General features: G+C 37.3%; 1 protein-coding gene across 1 annotated transcript; it reads left to right on the top strand.

Annotated features, from left to right (window-relative positions):
• Nucleotides 1–4,384: 4,384 nt before the first annotated feature.
• On the top strand, nt 4,385–12,484 carry LOC132311558 (4-diphosphocytidyl-2-C-methyl-D-erythritol kinase, chloroplastic/chromoplastic). The gene is made up of 11 exons (XM_059809511.1): nt 4,385–4,794; nt 4,885–4,980; nt 5,082–5,150; nt 5,330–5,434; nt 5,530–5,586; nt 5,694–5,894; nt 7,399–7,491; nt 7,587–7,686; nt 8,186–8,285; nt 10,022–10,107; nt 12,176–12,484. The coding sequence occupies exons 1-11, from the start codon at nt 4,588–4,590 to the stop codon at nt 12,274–12,276; spliced, it is 1,215 nt and encodes a 404-aa protein (XP_059665494.1). The 5' UTR covers nt 4,385–4,587; the 3' UTR covers nt 12,277–12,484.
• The last annotated feature ends 1,522 nt before the right edge of the window (nt 12,485–14,006 follow it).

The raw sequence follows: 14,006 nt of genomic DNA, 5'->3' as shown, positions 1-14,006 counted from the left end.
TCACCCAACTCAAGCACTCCTACAATTGTACCATCTTCCATGCCAGAAAATCACCACCCTTCCTCAGCTTCACCACAAAATTGCTCTCCTATTACATTCCCACAGTACAACAAACACAACAATAAACTAAAGCACAAATCACCAATTCCCTTACCAAACGATAACCATGAAGATGAACTTACATCAGAGGCCACCACACCAGCAAAGCAGATCCATGGTGTAAACAGAAGTGCAAATTCAAGAGATCAAACAGTTTCCACCCTCTCTGAACCAGCTAACTCTTATCAAACTATATCCCAAGGCACCACCTCAATGAGGTCTTTGAAGAAAGCTGCGAGAAGGAAGACAATTCCCTGCACTGATGTGATGTCTTATAGACATCTTGGAGGTTCTTTCTTTCCTTTTTTTAAATGATTACACTGCTTGCATGGAACATTAGGGGGTTAAACCAACCCCCTAAACAAGCAGAGATTAAGAAATTAATCTCTGAAAAAAGAATTGATATAGTCTCCATTGTGGAGACCAAAGTGTCTCCCACAAATGTTCCATCTATTTATAAGAAACTTGCCCCTTCTTGGAGTATGGTTCATAACTACTCCTTCTCTGATTTGGGTAGAATATGGGTGTTATGGAACCCAAACACCATCAATCTCTCTGTTATCACCACTACCTCACAGGCCATTCATTGCTCAATATCAGTATTAGGGCACAATATTAGCTTCTTCACATCCTTTGTGTATGCTGCTAACATTGCAGCTAATAGGCAGCTCCTATGGGAAGATCTAATCCACCATGCTAGCCTCTTTTCAAACTCTCCTTGGCTCCTCATGGGTGATTTTAATGTCATTCCAAACACTGGGGAGGCTCATGGGGGTTTTATAAGGTGAAGTAACGCGATGTCTGAGTTTAATGATTGTTTGCAAGAAACTGAGTTAGAAGACTTAAAAGTCAATGGGATTCTCTTTTCTTGGAGCAACAAAAGTATGGGGAATGCCTGCATTGCCAAGAAACTTGACAGAGCCTTGGTTAACCCAAAATGGACTGAAAAATTTCCACTATCTGAATGTTCTTTCCTTCCACCAAACATATCTGACCACAGCCCAATTATTGTTACACTGGATCTCAACACCCCTAGGAGACATGTCCCTTTCAGATTTTTCAATGCATGGACCACTCATCCAAAATTCCAATCTTCTGTGCATGAGGTCTGGTCTACTTTTATCAAGGGTACAACTATGTTTCAGGTGGTCCAAAAGTTGAAGTTGTTAAAGCAAGTGCTAAGAATAAACTGCAGGAAAGAATTTTCAGAGGTTGATTCGAGGCTGCAAGCTATAAAGCTGGAATTGGATTCCTGTCAAATTGACCTGGACAACAACCCCAGTGATCACAGCCTCAGATTGATGGAGAAGTCCCTTACTACTGAGTTCTGGAGATTAGCAAACATACAAGAAGACATCCTAAGACAAAAGTCAAGAATGAGCTGGCTTAAACTTGGAGATAGCAATTCAAGTTTTTTCCACAAATCAGTATGCTCCAGATCCAATAGAAATAAAGTCATCTCCCTCTCAACTGACTCAGGTCACATCTTATATGATAAGGAAGACATCAAGCTTCAGGTGGTAGCACACTTCAAAAATCTACTTGGATCCACACTTCCTTGCACCCACCATATTAATGATCTCTCACCCTTCATCACAGCTCACCTATCCACTCACTTGCACCACTACTTGGATGAACCCCCAACACACTTGGAGATACAGAACTGTACGCTGCAGCTCAACACATGCAAAGCACCAGGCCCTGATGGCTATAATGCTCTCTTCTTCCACAAAGCTTGGAATATTGTGGGTAGATCAGTCACCCTTGCCATTGCAGAGTTCTTTAGAAATGGGAAGCTACTGGCTGAGGCTAATCAAACTTATATCTGCCTAGTCCCTAAATGCCAAAACCCCTCTTCTCTACATGATTACAGACCTATATCCTGTGTCAACACAATTTACAAGTGCATTGCTAAATTGCTAGCAATGAAGCTGTAACAAACCTTACCAAAAATTATTGACCCATCCCAATCAGCTTTCATTCTTGGCAGGAAAATCACAGATCCAATTCTACTTACCCATGAACTTTTTAGAGGATACCACAAGCACTCCAAGCCAGCAAGATGTGCCATAAAGATTGATCTCAAAAAAACTTTTGACTTTATTAAATGGGATTTCATTTTCAACTGCCTTAACCTCCATCATTATCCCCAAAAATTCACCTCACTCATCCATGCTTGTGTGACATCCCCCTCCTTTACTATTGCCCTCAATGGAGAATTCCAAGGTTACTTCAAAGGAAAGAGAGGGCTAAGGCAAGGGGACCCCCTCTCACCTTTCCTCTTTGTAATTGCAATCGATGTTCTCTCCTTAATCATCAAAAACTATGTGGACAAAGTTCACTCCTTTAGGTATCACTGGAGATGCAAGGATCCAAAGATCACACACCTCTAATATGCTGATGATCTTTTCTTGTTTTACCATGGGGACATTACATCTGTGTTTGTACTACAATGTGCCCTTGACCACTTTTGTTCCATGTCTGGTCTTGAAGTAAACCTCTCCAAAAGTTCAGTCTCTCTCTGGAGTAGAAGTACACACTGAACAAGCTATTCTCTCACTTCTTGGCATTGGAGCAGCAAATTTACCAGTCAAATACCTTGGAGTTCCCCTCATCACAACCTCCTTGAAGGCCTCACATTACAGCCAGCTAATCAGCAAAATCACTCATAGGATTTCACATTGGACATCAAGATCCCTTTCCTATGCTGGCAAACTACAATTGATCAAGGCTGTGTTGGTATCTACTCAAATTTATTGGAGCAGCATTTTTGTTCTTCCCAAAGGAGTCATTGATGAACTCAATAGAATTTTCAGATGCTTTCTATGGTTTGGGGTTAAGATGAAGTCAACTTGTTCTAAAGTTGCATGGCAAAAGGTGTGTAGACCTAAGGCTACAGGGGGTTTGGGCATCCCAAATTTGGAGCAATCAAACAAAGCAGGCATTATGAGGCTACTTTGGGACCTGCAATGTGGAAGCTCAGATAGAATCTGGATCAAATGGTGTAATTCACACCTTCTAAAATCCAGAAACATTTGGTCTCTAAAAATTCCTTACTTATGCACATGGAGTTGGAGGAAAATTTTGCAGTTAAGACATCCAACTAGATTATTAATAAAACATAAAGTTGGTAATGGAGCAGATACCTTATTTTGGTGGGATAATTGGGCTCTAGGAGGTCCTCTCTGCGCTAGATTCCCAACAAATGTTCTTACATATCATAGTCTTAATGATTCCATCACTCTTGACAACTTCATTGAAGGATCCTCTTGGTTATTCCCACAGTCACTCATAGCTATCATCCTTGAGTTAATGCAATTACAGCTTCCATGTCCAACAATTGCTGATAAGAAGGTATGGATTGCATCTTCTACTGCGCAATACAACTTCAGTCACACTGCTGCTCACTTGGCTGAGAATTTTGAAATGGTGCCTTGGTCTAATCTGGTGTGGAAATCCCCAATTATCCCTAGAATGAAATTTAATTTGTGGCTGGCAGTCCAATCTAGACTTCCAAATTTTGACAGCAAATCGATGGCTAAGCACCATAATCTCTGTGTCCTTTGTTCTTCATCAATGGAATCACATGACCACATCTTCTTCAATTGCCCCTTCATTTCACCAATTTGGAGATACATAAAGGATAAATGTCACTTCTCAACAGTGCTCACAAATTGGAGTAACCTAGTTCAGCTTGCAAGCCACATGTGGAAGATCAATACTTCCAGAAATCTGGTTAGGAAGATATGTCTTTCTTCAACTATTTACCACACATGGGAAGAGCGAAACAGTAGAATCTTCAGGAAAGATAAGTGTTCGCAGAGAGTGGTACTGGCCAAGATCATCTCTACTATCACTTCAATCCTCAAACTTGGCTTCCTAAAGGACTGCGCTGCATCAAGGATCATTCTCTATGAATGGAATCTTGCCCCGTCTTGTTGCAGACCTCCTCTATGAATGGAATCTTGCCCCGTCTTGTTGCAGACCTCCTCCTCGCCCTCCAGACTAGCTCATTCTAGCCGTATGCCGGCTACAATTTCTCACCGGAGATGGTTTAGATAACCCTTTTCAATTAACAGTTAATTTTGATAGTTATTGAATGTTTAGGTTATTTCAGGTTGGGCCTTTGCCCCTGCTGCCCAATGGGGCTTGTTTGTAATTAATCGACTATGGGCTTCGGCCAAACTTTGTAATCTTTTCAACCATCTAATGTCAGTTGCTTTATTTTTCAAAAAAAAACCTAAAATTATTCAATGAGAATATACCACTACAAAGAAGCTCTTTCAGAAATACACAGTATACACACTTATTGCAAAATTACATATACACACGCAGAGTCACATACCTACCGAGAAATTAATAAAAAAATGCACGCATGAAACACGCATTGGTTGAGCTTGGGATTGGGACTTCCTACTCCACCAGCTTTGAAATCGATTCGTTTTCCATGCGTAACAGTAGACAATAACATCACACACTCCAGCAGCCATGGCTTCCTCCCATTTCCTCTGCAGTCAACACCTCTACACTCCCTCCAATGGCAGAAACCAACACAAATTTTCAAGAAAAAGCAGTCTATGTTCTTCATATAAGCCACATGGTGCATGTTCTTTTGGTAAGAAAACTCAATTTCGAAGTACCCAATTCGTCAAAGCCATGGCTTCTGATCCACAAACTGGCAGAAAACAATTAGAGGTACTTTTATTCCTTCTGTTATTTCTGATGGTGAATAGAAAATTTTGGGTGTTTTTTAAATTTTAATTTTTATCTGTTTGGAGCTATTAGATAGTGTATGACCTAGATGAAAGACTGAATAAGTTAGCTGATGAAGTGGATAAGAATGCTGGACTTTCAAGACTCACTCTGTTTTCACCTTGCAAGGTAATCTAATCAGTCTTTTGCTTTTTTGGGTCTTGAAATTGATGAACTTTTTTTTTGGGTTTTTCTAGTATCTGTTCATTTTGGTATTCTATGTGGTGCAGATTAATGTTTTTTTGAGAATAACCAGCAAGAGGGAAGATGGGTTTCATGATTTGGCATCTCTCTTTCATGTAAGTTCCACTGGTAGTTAGTTGCTCTAAATTTTTATTTTGAACTATAATTATCAAATTTAAAGAAGTAGATGCTAGAACAATATTTGCTGAAGATTCTAAATATGATAGAGAATTTTTTTGCATTAATTTCTTATATTATTCAACCCAGACTGTCATGACATACTTTGCACTTCCAGGTAATAAGTTTAGGAGATAAAATTAAATTCTCTTTGGCCCCATCAAAATCTAAGGATCGATTGTCAACCAATGTGCCTGGAGTTCCACTCGATGACCGAAATTTGGTAAAGGCACAAGCTCCTTTGTTCCTTTATTGGTCTTGTATGTTTTATTTTCTTTACCTTGTGAGGCTCATGGTTTTGCAACCTCTCTTCTGCAGATAATCAAAGCCCTTAACCTTTTCAGGAAAAAGACTGGAAGTGACAACTACTTTTGGGTAAAACCAAAGAACAGTTTATATGAATTTATGCATTTGGTAATGTATTTGTGATGAACATTGTATATTGAACCCAACTGTTTATTCTCTTCTTAAATCTGTGGCAGATTCATCTTGATAAAAAGGTACCTACTGGGGCTGGGCTTGGTGGTGGAAGCAGTAATGCTGCAACTGCTTTATGGGCGGCAAATCAATTCAGTGGCTGTCTTGCCACTGAAAAGGAACTCCAAGAATGGTCAAGTGAGATTGGTTCAGATGTTCCCTTCTTCTTCTCCCATGGAGCAGCCTATTGTACCGGTAGAGGTGAGGTATGTCCTGTCAAATACAAAATTCACCCAATCTTGTCAGTTCTTGGCTTTCCATGTTATCGTTATTTCCCATGCCAGCAGCATACATAGGTGTAAAAATAAAAGACACAATCCTCATAGATTGAATTGCTTCTGACAAGCTCGGCAAATCAGTACCATTGATTAACCACAACAATTTGTCTTGGTTCATTAAAGCTAGGTCAAAGAAGGTTAAGATGGGTATTACCAAAGTGAGTTACGGAAATAATTGGTGCAAATCAAGTTGCTTAGGTTTAGCCTCTCAAGGTGATTAGTGATGACAGAGTTAATGGTGATTGTTGGGTATCACAGTAAGAGCGTGATCATTGGTTACATCATAATGAATGCTATGGTGCAAATCAAGTTCTTTCAAATAGTACCAACCATATTGTTTCTTACTAGTTAGCCCTCTCTAACAATAATGTAACTTGATACTTGTTCATTATTCACTGGTCTTCATTGCAGCGATGAGAGCATGATAGTCAACCTCATTATTTTTATAGATGTTGGTGTTACAACTGAGCTCTCGTGTTGCCAGGAAAAAAAAAAAACTGAGCTCCCATGATTGCATTCATATCTGCACGCACACACACACACACATATGTATATTAGCGTCATTAGATTTTCAAATCCTGGAGTACAAAGTATTTTTTGGTGGTCTGCATTTGTAAATATCTTCAAATATTAAAAATCCTAATACGTCTGTGATGACAAAAGTGGTCCTACTGGTTTATCGTGTATATTGAAAAGGCAAATTAATGTCAGATTAATTTATTAAAATAAAAACTAATTAAGGTATTTTTCTTCTTTATTGAGCTTGGCAATCACTGTTTGCCCGTCGAGGATATAAACATTGTATTTGTCTGGTTCTATATGTGATTTGTAAATGGGTGGTACAGCAGTGTCCACTATCTTGCCAATTTGGCTATTTTATCACTTTAAGTATTTTGAAAAGAACTAGATTTATACAATTATATGCAACGTGTGTGGAACAAGTGATGTGATTCTCCAAAGTTTGTTTGCTAGGGAACTGGCAAGTTCAATTTATATTGCATTGTGTAGTTAACACCAAGGGAATTGATGGGGTACCAATCATTATCATTGTTGGATCATACAACCAATGTCTTTGTCAATGTTTGAAAAGACTAATACAAGAGCAACATAATAGCATAGCTCTAGATAATTCAATGAACAAATATTATGAGCGTATTCGTTTTGGTGAATCATGCTTAAGTGGCTGTACTGGCTAGATTGGGAACCCTGATGCAGAAAGTTTAGCCAGATGATGCAGCTATCTTTCGTTGCATGTGGGTGATACCGTGTCTATACCATGTCATATTAGGAGCTTATTGGTTATCTGTCTGTTGTTTCCTAATTTGTGTAAGTGAATCAATGCTAACTGTTTCTTATATATGCTATCTTGATTTGTTAAATGAATTTTACGGCTAAGAATGATCTGAGTGGAATTTAAATTTGGTTTGTCCAGGTTGTTCAAGATATCCCCGCGCCAATACCTTTCGACATTCCAATGGTCCTCATAAAGCCTCAACAAGCATGCTCCACAGCAGAAGTTTACAAGGTGACATAAGTATGAAGTTCGCGAACAAACCAAAGATATTAGTCTTAATTTTCTTGCTAAACCATCTTTCTGATGACATTTTTTAATTACTTCAGTGTCTTCGGCTCGATCAAACTAGTAAGGCTGATCCCTTAACCTTGCTGGAGAAGATCACAAGAAATGGAATATCTCAAGATGTTTGTATCAATGATCTGGGTATGAAATCAGGAACAATACTTAACATGATCTCTATACATTTATTTGATTTTTATTTAATTTCATTCAGATTAGATATGATGAATGGGAGGTTTGTCAGGTAGCCTTCCCAGCACTGACCCTATTTCCTGTGTTTGATGTTTTATAACAGGCTTAGTTCAGGTCAGGCTGGTAACCTTACATTGGTTCAGGGCAAAATTAATTTTGTTCTGTCCTCTGAAGTATTTGATCATTATCGTTCATATATATATATATATATATATATATTTCATTTGCAGCATTATGCATCGAAACAACCCTTCTGACCATGGCCACATTATTGTGATGCATTTCAAACCCGATTGAAATTAGAGTAGAGTCAGAATTTTATATTTGTATTTTTCCTAAGTTGGGCTGGTTAAGTTCTACTAGTTGACACTTATAGTTGGTCTAGAAACTTGACAGTGCCATTTGTAGTCCATACTACTGTCATTTCACATGCTGTTCTGTGGTCTTGCAGAACCTCCTGCATTTGAAGTGCTTCCATCCCTGAAAAGATTAAAACAGCGTGTGCACGCTGCAAGCCGTGGACAGTATGATGCTGTTTTCATGTCTGGAAGGTACAAACTTAGTGTATTTCAAGAACGCTTAAATATCTCTAATTTCCAGTATTTATTTAGTACAAAATAAAACTTTAGGTTGTTTTATGTTATACTGCCCACTTCAAAGAAATTAGTTTTGTTGCAGTTTGATGATTGAAAGAGTTGAGCTGATGACATCATCAACTTCCCTTGTATTATTATTTTATGATTTCTATATGAATGGTAAACCCCATGAAGCTAAAAGCGCCATGCCCATGGATTCCCAAGCGACTCAGTTCAACCATTGCAAAATTGAAGCCTAGGGTAGAGGTAGCGAAACAAACCATAATCCTGGAGATCTCAAGATAGTGACAATTTGATGAAAGAAAGGAGAGAGGGTCTAAAGATTAAACATATAAACCATCTTTCCTATGGCTTGATTCTAGAAAGAGACTCTGTAGAGGGTAAGAAGGTCTTCCTCAGTCTCAAATAATTGGGAGGAGGAAGTGTATTGAGTTGGCTTATAATAGAGATCTACAACTATAGCATGGACTTGAGAAATATACCCCCTTTTTCACATATATAAGATGAGTAATGCAAGTTTGGTGAGCTTTGAGGACATTGTTTGAGTTTCTTTTTCTTTCTCTCCTCATCCTTCCCCTACACAAGTGTATCCGTGCGCATTATTTTCACATAGCATTCATAGTGCATGTACTTATGTTTTTAGCATTCTGAATTTTAGGAAGATGGAATGAATGGCTAAAGCTCTCTCTCTCTCTCTCATGCCAGCGATTTTCATGTGCTTGCTGCCTATGTCAAAAATAAAATGTGTAGAATGTAAGATAGCAAAGGGTGCTACTTCTACCATTAGTCACTCAATTCGCCCAATTTAATGGCTGCTCTATAGCTCCGCGCGAATTGCTACTATGAGCACAGATCTGTCATTAATTCGAGCAGTCAATAATCAATTGTTGAGTCTGCAGGCTTCACAAATTGGGCTAATCACAGGTGCCTGCTGTTCATTTCATGCTATTATTGGACACCTGATTGAATTGGGCTCAAAGTCCATAATGTCTAGTGTATCTTTTGTACGTGTAGGTGTAACTGCCTTACATGTTTAACCGAGGCACGAGAATTGAACCCGTGACCACTTAAGAGAGCAAGCCAAATGTTAACCACCATGTCATATTGTCTTTTTGACAAGTATTTCACAAATGTATTTTTTTTATATGATATTTTTGCAATTCTTGTTACATATATAAGCCTTCTAATGTTTTTTTGGGATACAATCCACTAATGATTGAATATAATAACATGAAATTCTATATTAATTTACATAGTTACATCATGTGGGATAAATGATTTAAAAGTTTTTGGACTTTGACGCTCTAAAGCTCTCGCTCTCACTCCCGCACTGATTGACTTAGCTGCTCTATTAGCCGTTCTTTTCTTGTATATTCTGAATTTGTAAACTTTCCTTAAAGCACTAAGGTAAGTTTGTGCCATAACCAAGATCTGGTCGCTTAGTTGTTACTTTTTGAATTACCAAGTGACATATAAGAGAAATTGGAAACAAAATAAAGGCGGCCACTGACACATACATATATATTTCTTCATGTCCATAGTTCGCATACCGTAGGAGATAGTAATTGTAAATCGTTCATTAACTGAATAGAAATTTCTTGCGGTTTTCTGAATCTTATCATACCACATTTTAGCTGTTCTATTTTTAGATATGTAACCATGTTTTCACTTCTTAAACTTGTTTGATGCAGTGGAAGCACTATAGTTGGGATTGGTTCTCCAGATCCCCCACAATTTGTCTATGATGATGATGAATATAAGGATGTGTTTTTGTCAGGTAAGCCACAAGTAACTTTTCCATTTTATTCCAACCAATTTTCATCTGGTAGACAACTACATCTTTTTTTTTTTTTTTTTTTAAATGCCAACTAGTTTTGACTTGCCTCAGCAATACATTTAAAAACAACTAAAGACAATCTCAGTATCCATCCACCAATAATGAAGATTCATATTAAACTTGGTTAATCAAATCTGTTAAGATTATAATCACTCTATAAGATCACTTGTGAGATATGCCCTGGGCAGTTAAGTGGGATTTTCACCATGTTTCTTAGTGATGGACTTTTCGTGCAACTTCCTCCTATCAGAGTCGCATATATTTCTTATTTGCCTAATCCTTTTATATTTCACATGAAAATAATTTTGTTTTGCACTTGCATTTAGAGGATCATTTCTTTGATATGATATATGTACGCATTTGGTTTAAGTTTTTTTCAGAAATGATCATCTTTTGTGCTTTTGTCCCACTCTTGCACCATGCCTCGTCACTTAGCTGGGTTTAGTACATCTACATATAAACTCTCAAACTTATTGTTGCCCAAAACATGATTATATGCAGAGGGAGTTTCATTTCTTTGATATATGTATGCATTCGACTCATGTAATGGAACACTAGCGGTCTATTGTTCCATTACATAATCCTTGACTGTAAAACTTATACTTGAACTAAACATTTATGAAAAAAAAAATAAAATACTTGAACTAAACATTTTCTGTTTTATAACTCTTAACACTTGTAAAGGGAAAAGCTTTATGCCCTCAAAGTGCATAACTATAAAACATATTTTAGAAGTAGGCCATTACGGTCACTACTTTTGTTCTTTTACCTACATTTTTGAAATATGTAAATTTTTGAATTGTGCGATTTATATGCATTTTTTTTTTAGCCCTGACATATGTTGATTTTTTTCTTTTTTCTTTTTCCTTTTTCTTGTTACACTTGTTTGTACTTTCTGTATATGATATTTATAGACCAACAGGCCAGTGGCCTAGCGGTACCAGGCTCCTACTTTCCAAAGAGAGGTCAGGGGTTCGAGCCTCAGTGGAGGCATGTGTGTGTGAGTGCCAATTAAGAAAAAAAAAAATATATATATATAGACTAAGAACTATTGTGTGTAAAAAAGTAAGTTATTAAAACTTACCAGAACATGCATCTAGTTTAATGAGCTTGGGTTTATGTAACAAGATGTGCAAGGAAAAGTTATGTTCTCCAAGAGCAGTAGCAAGTGTATATTATTTTTCCCCAAAAAAGTCATCTATAACACATCTTGCTGATACCAATACATGTCACTCGAAGTTGCAAAACTGTGAAAAGTTGACGGGTATCATTTATGTCAGAGATTTTGGTGGGTTTTCCTCTTGTTTCATGTCTTTGGATCTGAACCAATGAAACTGTTGTGCACTGGCCTTTATGTGTTTTCAGTCAATACTTTAAAGAAGTGCTTTTTACTGGGAAAAAAATTGGAGTGTCATTGACAACACTGCAGCCTATTTGGTTCTCTATGTATCTGGGACTTGGACGCGTATAATAAATGAGAATTAAATTGAAGCTGGATATGGAAAATGGATTTAAATTCAAACAATTATCCCGGATCCATCTTTGATTTTAAATGTCTCTTCTAAGTTGGTTTCGATTTCAATCTTCATAGTTTATGACCCGAACAAGCTTTACTGCTTTAAGAATGTTGATTGAGCCAGACTTTTGAGTTTTCTAGTTGATTTTATTGTGTATCCTTGGAGTATAGTGTATCCTAAATACTTGTTTATGGAGTTGATAAGTTTCCTAGTATTAAGATTCGACTCATGGGTAAGTCTAAATCTGGTTTTTAAGTGGAAAACTTGGATCTGGACCTGGAATGTTATCCATCAACTGTTCAATCCATTTCGCATCGCATTGTCATGTGTGCTGAATTGTCACCCTAGAGGACAAAAGACATTCTGGACCAACTTGTAATTCTTTTTGATTTACAGTCACAGAAATCATCTTATAAATGACACACAGTTTTTATGTATTAGTAACTTTGCTCGATGACTTGATCTGACCCAAACCTACATTGTTAATGCAGAAGCCAGCTTTATCACTCGTGGCGATAACCAGTGGTACAGCGAACCTGTTTCAACAAGTACTTGTAGCTCTCCCGCTGATCCTTCCATGTCTTTTGAGTAGAGTCTATATCTGGTTTTTTCACAAAAAGGAAATGGGAATAGAGTTGTTTGTATGATACTTCCATTCATGTAATATAGTTTCATTTATCAACAACGTCAACAGTAAAATTGTCCGATTTTCGTCCTGACTGTAAAAAACTGAATAAGACTAATCTGTTCAAAGAATAGGGTCAGCTGATTTTTTTTAATTTTATTTTATATTTTTTCTTAATCAGAAACCATAAGAACCCAGGCCTTGAAAGATGAAAACACAAAGGGTGACAAGTTCAAGGTGCCTTCTTTTTTTTTTTTTAAGAAAGAGTGCTTCCAGATCATGTGTTTGACCCCAATGAGGTAGGCTAAGTATTTGAGCTGGTCCTGAATGTTGGGTTAGTAGTACCAGTTGGTAGCTCTTGAGACTGATTCATATGCTATGAAGTATAGGGAGGGAAAACCCACCCCTGTTCTTTGGGGTATACAAGCCTCTATTAGAATGGGTTTGGAAGGTTTTTTTTTTTTCTCCTTGCCAAACTAAGGGGAGGGGAGACTCGAACACGGGCACACTCGCTTAGGAAGCTGGACGCTTTACAAAGTAGGTCATTGGATAATGCCCTGTTTGGAAGGTTTTATACGGGCAAAAATCAGCTCTAGTTGCATAGTGCAACCATTTTTTCCATTTTTGTGAATGAACAATACTTACCATGGTGGGTAAAAAATTGTATTTGCTTTATACAGAATTTTCGTGTGTGTGTGTGTGTATATATATATATATGTATACACTGTTCAAATATACTCTTCTTCCCTCCCTCCCTCATTTCAACAACCCATTTGAAATAAAATTGAAATCCCGCCACCCAGCTAGCCTTTTTCTCTCTCAAAATATCAATTAACCCAGTGTAGAATTTGATTTATTTTTAAATAGATTTTGATTTCTTTCCAAATAGAAGCATGAAGCAGGCTTTATTCCCTCCCAAAATTGGATTCTACGATTTGTTTCAAAATAGAATAAGCGATTCTATTTCCAAATTGAAGGTCGGATCAGACTTTTCCAAATCAAAGCAAAATGTACGATTTCTTTGTTTCTGCCATTCATTTCTTATGGAAATAAAAGGATTTCCTTGAAAATAAAATCTGAAAATTATAGGTGTATCCCATATTATCCTCATTTGATTCGACATTGGTTTTGCATCAAAACATTTTCCCAATATTTTCGTAACATATATCCAACATATTTGTAAAGTGGTGCATCACAACATTTTCCTCAGGTACATCCCAACATTTTCGTACAAACATCCCAACTTATTTATTTGTAAGGTGAATCTCAACATTTTCCTAAGTTGAATTCTAACATTTTCCTAAGGTGCATCCCAACTTTTCCAATCTAGCCTCAGACATTCTTCCATTCTTCTTCATTTTCCCTTCCCTTCTTCTTCATCTTCGTTTATTCGAAATTCAAACCCTAACCCTCAGACCTTTCTTCTTCCCTTCTTCTTTGCCTCGGACATTCCTTCTTCTTCTTCGCCTCAGACCTTCGATCTTCACTTCTTCTTCTTCGCCTCAGATCGCCGTTGGTACTATTTCCTTCTTCCCTTTTAGAGAGAGAAAGGAAGACAGTCGTAGCTTTTAGAGAGAGAGGAAGACAAACTGTCGTAATGTATTTTAGAAATAATATTTAAAGTTTATATATATATATATATATATATATGAAATACAATATTTAAAGCTTTAAAGAGGGGTGGTAAAAAATTAGTT

The sequence above is a fragment of the Cornus florida genome, unplaced genomic scaffold (assembly GCF_030987335.1).
Source record: "Cornus florida cultivar Cherokee Brave unplaced genomic scaffold, ASM3098733v1 CherokeeBrave_3.0.0_Hap2_Chr06, whole genome shotgun sequence".
In the NCBI taxonomy this organism is placed as follows: Eukaryota; Viridiplantae; Streptophyta; class Magnoliopsida; order Cornales; family Cornaceae; genus Cornus; species Cornus florida.
The sequence above is the reverse complement of the archived record's forward strand: the minus strand, read 5'-3'. Positions and strand labels throughout refer to the sequence as shown.

Bases quoted from the DNA above. Each gene is read 5' to 3' on its own strand.
- LOC132311558 (XM_059809511.1), top strand. From the start codon at position 4,588: ATGGCTTCCTCCCATTTCCTCTGCAGTCAACACCTCTACACTCCCTCC. The intron at 7,687-8,185 runs GTATGAAATCAG...GTGGTCTTGCAG, and splicing joins TGTTTGTATCAATGATCTGG to AACCTCCTGCATTTGAAGTG. The intron at 10,108-12,175 runs GTAAGCCACAAG...TTGTTAATGCAG, and splicing joins TAAGGATGTGTTTTTGTCAG to AAGCCAGCTTTATCACTCGT.